General features: G+C 58.8%; 2 protein-coding genes across 2 annotated transcripts in view; one reads left to right on the forward strand and one right to left on the reverse strand.

Moving 5' to 3' along the window:
• zbtb48 (zinc finger and BTB domain containing 48) overlaps window positions 1-3,741 on the reverse strand; it is a 4,163-nt gene extending 422 nt beyond the window's left edge. Inside the window, exons 1-12 of the mRNA XM_068743119.1 lie at window positions 2,635-3,741; window positions 2,542-2,554; window positions 2,187-2,452; window positions 2,021-2,126; window positions 1,835-1,927; window positions 1,544-1,630; window positions 1,321-1,475; window positions 1,103-1,239; window positions 869-1,033; window positions 699-787; window positions 380-575; window positions 1-31 (exon numbers count right to left, since the gene is read on the reverse strand). The exon at window positions 1-31 is cut by the window's left edge and continues 422 nt beyond it. Coding sequence (XP_068599220.1) covers window positions 1-31; window positions 380-575; window positions 699-787; window positions 869-1,033; window positions 1,103-1,239; window positions 1,321-1,475; window positions 1,544-1,630; window positions 1,835-1,927; window positions 2,021-2,126; window positions 2,187-2,452; window positions 2,542-2,554; window positions 2,635-3,419 — 2,123 coding nt within the window. The 5' untranslated portion in view covers window positions 3,420-3,741. The remainder of the gene's footprint in view (window positions 32-379; window positions 576-698; window positions 788-868; window positions 1,034-1,102; window positions 1,240-1,320; window positions 1,476-1,543; window positions 1,631-1,834; window positions 1,928-2,020; window positions 2,127-2,186; window positions 2,453-2,541; window positions 2,555-2,634) is intronic.
• A 1,304-nt stretch (window positions 3,742-5,045) lies between these two features.
• Window positions 5,046-8,731, forward strand: nol9 (nucleolar protein 9). Its single transcript, XM_068750701.1, has 12 exons — window positions 5,046-5,507; window positions 5,992-6,196; window positions 6,275-6,405; window positions 6,479-6,614; window positions 6,704-6,800; window positions 6,877-6,974; window positions 7,186-7,353; window positions 7,434-7,686; window positions 7,785-7,899; window positions 7,971-8,145; window positions 8,224-8,357; window positions 8,441-8,731. The coding sequence occupies exons 1-12, from the start codon at window positions 5,046-5,048 to the stop codon at window positions 8,558-8,560; spliced, it is 2,094 nt and encodes a 697-aa protein (XP_068606802.1). The 3' UTR covers window positions 8,561-8,731.
• The last annotated feature ends 960 nt before the right edge of the window (window positions 8,732-9,691 follow it).

Consider the following 9,691-nt stretch of genomic DNA (forward strand, 5'->3'; position numbering starts at 1 on the left):
ATGCAGCGAGAATCGAGGCCCGGGTCGGCGAGGCCCGGGTCGGCGAGGCACGGGTCGGCGGGTCCCTGGTCATCGAGGCCCGGGTCGGCGGGTCCCGGGTCATCGAGGCCCAGGTCGGCGGGTCCCTGGTCATCAAGGCCCGGGTCGGCGGGTCCCGGGTCATCAAGGCCCGGGTCGGCGGGTCCCTGGTCATCGAGGCCCGGGTCGGCGGGTCCCGGGTCATCAAGGCCCGGGTCGGCGGGTCCCTGGTCATCGAGGCCCGGGTCGGCGGGTCCCGGGTCATCAAGGCCCGGGTCGGCGGGTCCCGGGTCATCAAGGCCCGGGTCGGCGGGTCCCGGGTCATCAAGGCCCGGGTCGGCGGGTCCCTGGTCATCGAGGCCCGGGTCGGCGGGGCCCTGGACGCCGGCGGGTTCTGGGTCGTAACCGGGCCGGCCTGCGACCGGCGAGGCGTCCTCGTCTTCCTTCTCGCCCGGACGCCGGTCGGCGTCCTGCACGACCACGTTCCTCAGCTTCCTCTGCCGCGGGTTGTAGTTCTCCGTGCGTTTGTGGACCTGGGCGTGTCGTCGCAGGTGCGCCTGGAGGACACGCCAGAACCGCGGGCTCAGAACCAAACTATTTGATCTTTACGTTTTAGCTCCGTTAGCTCAGAGAAAGCGTTCCGGTCCCGCTGGCAGCACGCCGTGACGTCATCAGCCTACCTGCCGGGTGAACTTGTAGCCGCAGTCGGGACACTCGAACTTCCTCGCGCCCTTGTGGCGGCGCAGGTGAACGCGGAGCTGCTCCTTCGCTGGAGGCAGAAACCACAAGAACCGGGTCAGCGGATCGGTACCGCCGATCTAACCGGCAGCTAGCACCTAGCACAGCGCACCTTTGAAGGTTTTCCCGCATATGTGGCAGCAGTGGGGGCGGCCCTCCTCGTGCTTGCTGGCCTTGTGGCGGACGAGGGCGCCTTTCTCCGTGAAGCGGCGCTCGCAGACGTCGCAGCCGAACGGCCGCTCGCCGCTGTGAGTCCGGTTGTGTTTGTCCAGGCTGGCTGCGTTCACAGAGACGGCGGGTAACGGGGGGTGTGTCGGGTCCTAAAGTGGGAGGGGCGCGGCGCTACCTTGCGTCCTGAAGGTCTTCCCACACAGGTGGCACTGGAACGGCCGCTCGCCGCTGTGGACGCGCAGGTGCATGGTCAGGTTGTTCTTCTGGGAGAAGGCGTGGCCGCACAACGTGCACACGAAAGGTCGCTCGTTTCTGCAACGCAAACGAAGAAGCACCCGTCGTGTTCGTCTGGTGGTTCAGGTACCGGACCGGGGCGGGGCGGGGCGGGGCTACCTGTGGATGGCTTTGATGTGCATCTGCAGGCCGTTTCGACTCGACGCTCGGTGGCCGCACTCCTCGCACACAAACGGCTTTTCTCCTCGATGTTTGGCCGCCCCGTGGACGCGTAGCTCGGTCCGGGTCAGGAAGGTTCTGGGACACTCGGCACACTAAAGGTCACACGCTGATTTAGGGCGGGGTCAGCTTGAGCAGCGGGCGCCAGCAGGAAGCCACTCACGGCGTGCGGTTTGGGGTAGCCGTGGACCTTCATCATGTGGAGCGCCACGCCCTTCTTGTACATGAACTGCTCCGGACAGGTGGAGCACTGAAACGGGGCCATGGGGGGGGGGGGGGTGAAACGCCAGGCACAGGCTGCACCTCCCTGGGGAGGCTTTCAACGTGAATCACGGGAAAAACGCGCTTCCCTAAAACTGGGCGGGAACGCCAGGAATTCCCGTTTCCTGTCCTAACCCTAACCCTAATGAGACATGAAAAGAATCCCCTTCTACCTGTCCGGAGGGGGCGGTACCTTGTGGGGCAGGTCTCCGGCGTGGGACACGGCGTGCAGGAGCAGCTCCTCCTTCCCGTTGAAGCTGGAGGAGCAGGACAGGCAGGTGTGCGTCTGGATGGGAGCGACACACGCAGCTCTTAGCGTGCTGGCAGCTGATTGGGCGCCGGGGACAGGTACCTGGACGCGCCGGGCTTCCTGACTCACCTGCACTCGAGAACAGTCTCTGATCTCGTGGAGCCGCAGGTTCTCCTTCCTGAAGTACCGCTTCCCACATTTCAGGCAGCCGAAGGGCCTCTCTCCCGTGTGGCGCCTGGAAGACACGCCTTAGCCGTGTCTTCAACAGGCGAGGACGGATTGTGGAGACACGTACCTGTTGTGGACCTTCAGGTAGTATTTGCTCTTGAAGGACTTGTGACAGACGGGACACCTGACCGAGTCTTTCCTGCCGTCTTCTTCCACGACCTCACCGCTGTCGTCTCTCTCTGTTGGACGGCGGGACGTGCGCTTCCGTCCCGTCACTGCGGACGGGGACAAAGGACTGGGCTCTGTAACGGGGGGGACGTACTCCTCATCCGTGTCCTCGGCGACCCCTTCCGGTTCCCCCCCGTCCTCGTCTGACCGTATTCCCTCTGCTTCCTGGACAGCGGGGGACAGCAGAGGACAGCGGGGGACAGGTCAATAGTTTAATCCTGCACTTATTTCAGCTTCTTCTCGTTTTATCTCACTTTCTTATTTAGACTGTTTAGATTAAAAACATTTTTTTTAATGATTGTTGGCAGAAAATCTGAAAGCATTGTCAGATCCGGATCAAGGTCCACGGATCCGGATCAAGGTCCATGGATCCGGACCGTGATCCGGATCCATGGTTCTGCCTCCGGTTGCAGATAGCCGACCCTACCTGGCTTTCGCCGGCTGGCTGATCTGGGCTTTGGTTCTCTGGGACCGGGGGCGGGACCGGGGGCGGGACCGGGGGCGGGGGCCTCTTGCTGACTATGATGTCAGCGGCGCCGGTCTCGTCCGTCACCAGTCTCCTGGGACCCTTCACAACGCGACCACAGCGGGTTCTGGCGCTGGTGGAGCCGGCTGGAACAGAATCACAGCCGGTCCCGCCTTCACCGACTGCAGGTGAGTCTTCGTCCTTGACCGAACACAGATGGGCCGGGTCTGATGAAGACTTCCGAGGCCTTCCTCTTTTACGTTTGAGAGGCTTCGGATCCACGGACGCTTCCTTGTACCGCTGACAGAGTTCCAGAACCTCTGGTACACACAGGCTGGCTGCGGCGCCCTGCACCCGGTCCAAGTTGTCAGGGTCCAGTTTGAGCTCTCCGCTGTAGACGAAGTCCAGGAGCAGCTCCAGGCCGTCTCCGGGACACTCCTGGAGACAGAACTCAAGGCTCTGCGTCGTGGACATGTTGGACTGCCGGACCAGTTCGCTGAAGCAGGCCAGGATGTTGCGATGGGCCAGGTAGACCACCCCGCCGCCCACGTTTAACAGCGCGTCACAGAAGTTCCCTACCGCCCTCTGCTGGTCGAGGGCGGCCAGGACACGCTGCGCGTGGACCTTCCCAGACATCCTGCTGGAGCGTTTCAGTTTATGCTGCATTAAAAACAGGAGTTTAATGCCACAACTACACTCAACGTCTGGAATCAACTCTCATTAGCATTTGAATTAGTTTTTAGCTACCACGTCCTGTCGGGTTGTTTTCATTTAAAATGTCATATTTCATCAGTCAATTGGAATAAATTAGCACAAAACCAAATGAATGAATGAATGAATTTCTGAACTGCAAAAAACCCCATGCAAAACTTTTACATTTCTAATACTGTAATCAAATCAAATAACACAATGTTTTGGATTCCCACTCCGTTTTAGATAGATAAAATGTATTTTTTGCTCCATTTTTTATTCAATAAAAACAATCTTAAACGACTTATAATTCTCAAAATAGCTTCAGATGAGCTTTCTGATGGTTGATACTGTTGCTTTGGTGCCAGGGTCGTGAGGGCCTGTCGCTAAGGAGCTGTCAATTTCACATTTTACAACGTAACAAATCCCGTCTGCGATCGATTGTACGCTTCTAACCAGCGGTTTAACATCTGGATGTCCCTTAGGACTGATCGAACTCCCCCCGTGGAGACGGCTCTTTAATTTATCCCCCCCCCTAGCCACCTAGCACCTCCACGTTTATTTCTTAGCACATATTTTAAGACGCTCCCTTAGCGTCGCCGGTCTGCGCGCGACAGCCGTCGTTTGAGACTCGCGCCTGCATTGCCGGTTATAACCGGTTGTTTACTCGTATTTGTTGACGTCCTGCACATGATTAAGGTCATTTGAAATAACGCTAGCAAGCCGCGACATGTACCTTCCTTCTTTTCGTTTCTCGTAGGCCCACAGAAACCGCAGAAGGAACAGGATGTGACGTTGCTGTTAGGTGACCTCACGCCGGTATAGGCGCTGGTTGTTGTATTTAAATTCAACCTGAATAACGGAACCAACGACCGACCTACGGTTGAAATGATTACCTGTGGCTAATTTGGTTGTACTATTTTTATTAATGGAGGCTAACCGTTAAGATACGCAGAAGATTCGAATATTAATATCCTCGTAAATAAAGACACTCCGGGCAAAGTCATGGTCGACCATCTGCCGGAGGCGTCTGTTTGTGGCTCGCACACTAGAGCTAGCCTGCTAGCAGCTAGCTAGCTAACAAACAGCCCGTTCCTGGGTTTATGTTGGTGGAATATAAACGCAACGCACTAATTGAACCCATTTCTGGACGTCTCAACGTTTCTGCCTCGTTTCCTCGGAGGCCGGCGGGACGTTATCTCCATTTGGGCGAGCAGCGCCAGCTAGCGGTGAGCCGTTAGCCTTGATGGCTTCACGTAAAGCTTAACATTTACGGTCTGTTGTCGACGCGTCGATCGTTTCTGTTTGATTTGCATGTATTTATTTCCTTGAACGTCGCTACTGAACCTAATGTCTGCAAAAACAGCGTATGCAACGTCAGGTAGCGCGTTGTTAGCCTAGCTTTACAATGTGGTGGATTAAGCTAGCTATGACGAGTGTAGTTCGACTCGAAGCGTCTTTACCGGGGAATTGTTAACGTGCTGCCGTTCTCTGTGGGCGGGGCTGACTCGCGGGTCACACCTGGCCTTTCAGGTGGACCGCATCTCTTCGCAGGTGTCGGACTGTTGAACCCGCACGAATCATTGATTGAGCTACAGAACCATGAAAGTTAAGAAAGACACGCAGACGAAGGTCCACGCCAAATCGCAGAAGTGGAAGAACGTGAGAGGAAGACGCTGCCGGGCTCCCCTCGGCCCTTTGGACCTGAAGTCCAGTCCGGTCGTGGTGAGCTTGATCCAGGAGCACCAGACGTCTGTGAACAGGAAGCCCTCCGTCAAGAGGCTCGCGAAGACGGCCAAGCCCGTCTCCGACCGGGCCGGGTTGAAGAGCCCCGACCTCCGGGCCAACGGAAGCTCGCTGTTTGGGATGGACAATGAGCTGGAGGACCCGGAGGACCTGGAGGACTGGAAGGAGTACTCCCAATCCTTCTGTGGGAACGGACTGGACGCGTCAGGTGGGACGGACGATGGGACTCCGGGTCGACTGGAGGGAGAGTCTCTGCATTACTGCGCAGCGAGGGACGATCAACGGAACCACGCGGTGCTCGTCATGCAGAAGGACCAGGTGGGCTTCGGGACGCACGCTAATGCTAACGCTAACCCAGTCCCTCCTCCAGACCTTGTGCTTCTACGGGACGTGGGCTTTGAGACGCACGCTAACGCTAACGCTAACCCAGTCCCTCCTCCAGACCTCGTGGTTCTACGGGACGTGGGCTTTGAGACGCACGCTAACGCTAACGCTAACCCAGTCCCTCCTCCAGACATCGTGGTTCTACGGGACGTGGGCTTTGAGACGCACGCTAACGCTAACGCTAACGCTAACCCAGTCCCTCCTCCAGACATCGTGGTTCTACGGGACGTGGGCTTTGAGACGCACGCTAACGCTAACGCTAACCCGGTCTCTCCTCCAGACCTTGTGCTTCTACGGGACGTGGGCTTTGAGACGCACGCTAACGCTAACGCTAACCCGGTCTCTCCTCCAGACCTCGTGGTTCTACGGGACGTGGGCTTTGAGACGCACGCTAACGCTAACCCGGTCTCTCCTCCAGACCTTGTGCTTCTACGGGACGTGCTCTCTGACCTGCCTGTACGGCCGGGTGGAGGTGATGGGCTTCACCGTGGACGAAGGACAGGAGTCCTACCCGCTCTTCTCGCCGGCCTCTCATTGTCCGCTGACCATCAGAGCGCTGCAGACCTGCGGGCGCAGCAGCAGCGCGGAGGCGTCCCGCGTCCTCCGGAAGCACCTCCCAGCAGGTAAACGCACACCTGCCGTCCCGTCCGGGTTGGAGACTGTCCTGTCTGTCTTTCACCTCCAAATGTCCTTTTTTGAAGCTTCAAAGAAGAAATTGCTCAAAAGGATCGAGTCCAACTCCTCCATCGTCCTCCTGGAACCGATGGAGATGCCTCTGACCCGGTTCCTGGCCAGCTTTCCGGACCTCGGTAAATTGTTCAGCCCCCCAGCGGTGAGTTGATGATCCGAACGGCTGCCGCTACTCGCCCAGAGGTCACTCTGAAGGTCGCTCCTCCCTCCCGTAGAGTGAACTCATGTCTGCTGTTCTGGACACTCCGCTCAACGGTTTGGGTCTGACTCCCCTCGTCGGCGCCATCAAGGGCCTGAACATGACGAAGAGCTACAGAGACGCTCTGACGACGGTGGTCGGCGCCTGCAGAGGTGAGCCCGCCCAGCTCGCCGCCTTCAGGCTGAGTCCAGGGGGGGGGGGGGGGGGTTGTGTGTTCCTGACCCGTCTGCTGTGTCCCCAGGGGACGTGGACGGCTGCGCCGTTATCTTCGTCTGCGGTGCCAAGAACGTGGGCAAGTCGACGTTCGTCCGGACGCTCGTCAACACCTTATTGAACCAGTGAGTGCTCCTCGCCGCTGAACGGCGTGCGCCGGCGAGCGTGAGCGTCCTGCTGAAGCCGTCTCTGTGTCTGCAGCACGACCACGGTGGACTACCTGGAAGGTGACCTGGGTCAGACGGAGTTCACCCCCCCCGGCTGCCTGTCCCTGTCCACGGTCACAGAGCCGCTGCTGGGTAGGTCGACCCGTTTGACGCGTTTAACGTGTGCTGCACCTCCGCACTCAGCCAGCAGGGGGCGGTGCGCGTCACGCCGCTGGGTAGGTCGACCCGTTTGACGTGTTTAACGTGTGCTGCACCTCCACACTCAGCCAGCAGGGGGCGGTGCGCGGGTGGGAGCGACCCACCTGATCGTTGTTATTGATCAGGCCGGATCTTTATCTTTCAGGCCCTCCGTTCTCACATCAGCGCCCGTCCGACCACATGATCTACTACGGCCGGTCGTCGTGCGAGTCGGACGTGGACCGCTACCTGGAGTCACTGCAGTCCTTGTGGCGCCGGCGTTCCCAGAACCGCGAGGTTCCGGTCATCATCAACACCATGGGCTGGGTCAAAGGTCATCCCGGGCTGCACTCTGCCGGCAGTGAAGGACGCCGCCGGCGAAAGGGGGGCCTGATCTCGTCTTTGTGTCCGCAGGATTTGGGTTTCAGCTCCTCGTGGACTTGATCCGGTTCTTCCCGGTCTCTCACGTCATCCAGTTAAACCACAGCGGCGTCTCCCAGTGCCCCGCCCTCACGCCAGACTTTCTCAGGACGGCACACGGCTACCGGACGCACCCGCCCGCCCAAACCGCGCTGGACGAGTTCACCGAGAGCCACGCCCCCCCCAGGAGCTACGCCCACCTGGACGTCCAGTCGGAGTTTCAGGGAGTGGGTCGCCAAGGAACCTCGTAAGTACGCCGGTCACACGCCGACGCCTGCGGTGACGGCTCACGCCTTAATGACATCACGGTCTGGGGGCGGGGCGGGGGGCGGGGCGGTTTGGCAGGAAGCACCAGCGCAGCAACGAGCACAGAGACCTGTCCCTGCTGGCCTACCTGAGTCAGCTGCAGCCCCCGGACCCCGGACCCGTGAGACCGCCGCACAGCCTCACCCCGTACCAGGTACAGCAGAACCGGGACGCTCAGGTGTGTTCCCCGTGGAGAGACGGAACATGATTCTGCCCCCCCCCCAGGTGCCCCACACGGCGGTGGCTCTAGGTGTGATCCACTGTGAGGTCGTGCCCGCCCACATGCTCTACGCCGCCAACGCCAGCCTGGTGGCGCTGTGCTACCTGGCGGAGAAGGTGACCAGCAGGGGCGGCCCGGTTCTTCTGTCGCAGGCGCCCATCTGTCCGTGCGTGGGTTTCGGTACGTATCTGACCTGCTGGCGGCGCCGTCCTGCGTGGCTAGCCGCTAGCGTGAATGACGGCGTGTGAACGTGCTCAGGTGTGCTTCGGGGCGTGGACATGGAGCGGGGGCTGTACCTGATCCTCACACCTGTAGATCCCTCCGTCCTTCGGAAGGTCAACTGTCTCCTCCTGGGGGCCATCTCTCTGCCTTCCTGCATCCTCACCTCACAGGTGAGGGGGCGTGGCCTCCTGATGATGTCAGCCCTGGCTTTAGCGGCCCGTTGGTTCCGTCTCACCTCCCTTCTTTGTTCCAGCCCGGCTTGAAGGGGGAGGAGCCTCCCTACGTCACCAGAGACTACAGCTTTGAGCTGAGCGGCGCCGGAAAGCTGCGGGTCTTCAAGGGCCTGAGGAGACCCGGCCAGATGGGCATGTGACCCCGCCCCCCCTACTGGTCTAGACCGGCGGCTCATCTCCTGAACCGGGTCGGACCTCAGTGTCGGTACCATGAAGAACAACGTTGGTGCTTTTCCTGCTTTTTAAACGGTGATTTGTTCACTGCTGTTGCCGCCGTCGGTTCTGATCCGTGCTCAGGTGAATAAAGAGTTCAGAGGTCAGAGGTCAGAGCTTTATTGTCCCTCAAGGGGACATTTGTTTTGCGGCAGAGGTCAGCAACAACAGTAACACAATCACGATGCCAGGACGACATGGAACATGAGGGCGGAGCTATGAGACCCCTCCCCTCTGGACTGAGAGGTTCTGCTGCTCTCCATTCCAGACGGCTTCTTCTTTCTGGGGTATAAAATAATAATAATGCATTAATTTTATGTAGCGCTTTACATGGGATGTGCATTATTCATTATGCATCTCCTTCCTGCTAGAGAACCTTTCCTTCCTGCTAGAGAACCTTTCCTTCCTGTTAGAGAACCTTTCCTTCCTGCTAGAGAACCTTTCCTTCCTGTTAGAGAACCTTTCCTTCCTGCTAGAGAACCTTTCCTTCCTGTTAGAGAACCTTTCCTTCCTGCTAGAGAACGTTTCTAGCAGGAAGTCGTTCACAGGGGCCACTCTTCGATACGGGGGGCGGAAATGCTTCTGCTCACGTGTTGCCGACCACACCGGAAGTGTACTTTGAGAAGTTCGTCCGCTTTTCCCGGTCTGCTTTATTTTTTACTCATTTATTTACACGTTTCCCCGCACAGTCCGCCGCGCTGCTCAAAAACCCGGTTTGTCCGTGCAGAACGGGGGACGTACCGGTATTGGTCGACGGGGGCCGTGTCGTCATCATCACGGCATGACGGGGCAAATAAATCTGAACGAATGATTTCAGGAATCATTTCATCAAATAGTAGACCAATGAGGTTCCGTTGATGCCCCGTTCATGTATTTTTATTCTGGCGCTGTCCAATCAGCGGCTGAGCTGCCGGTGGGGCCTCTAGCGCCCCTAGCGGCGCCGCGCAGAGAAACTGCGTCGAGCCTTTTGTGGATCCTGGTTGTGTGAATGAATTGACGGGAGCCGACGGTCGGCCGGGGGGGGCGGGACGAGGACAACGCGCTGCGTAAAGTTGTTG

Source organism: Brachionichthys hirsutus, chromosome 2 (assembly GCF_040956055.1).
Source record: "Brachionichthys hirsutus isolate HB-005 chromosome 2, CSIRO-AGI_Bhir_v1, whole genome shotgun sequence".
Taxonomy (NCBI): Eukaryota; Metazoa; Chordata; class Actinopteri; order Lophiiformes; family Brachionichthyidae; genus Brachionichthys; species Brachionichthys hirsutus.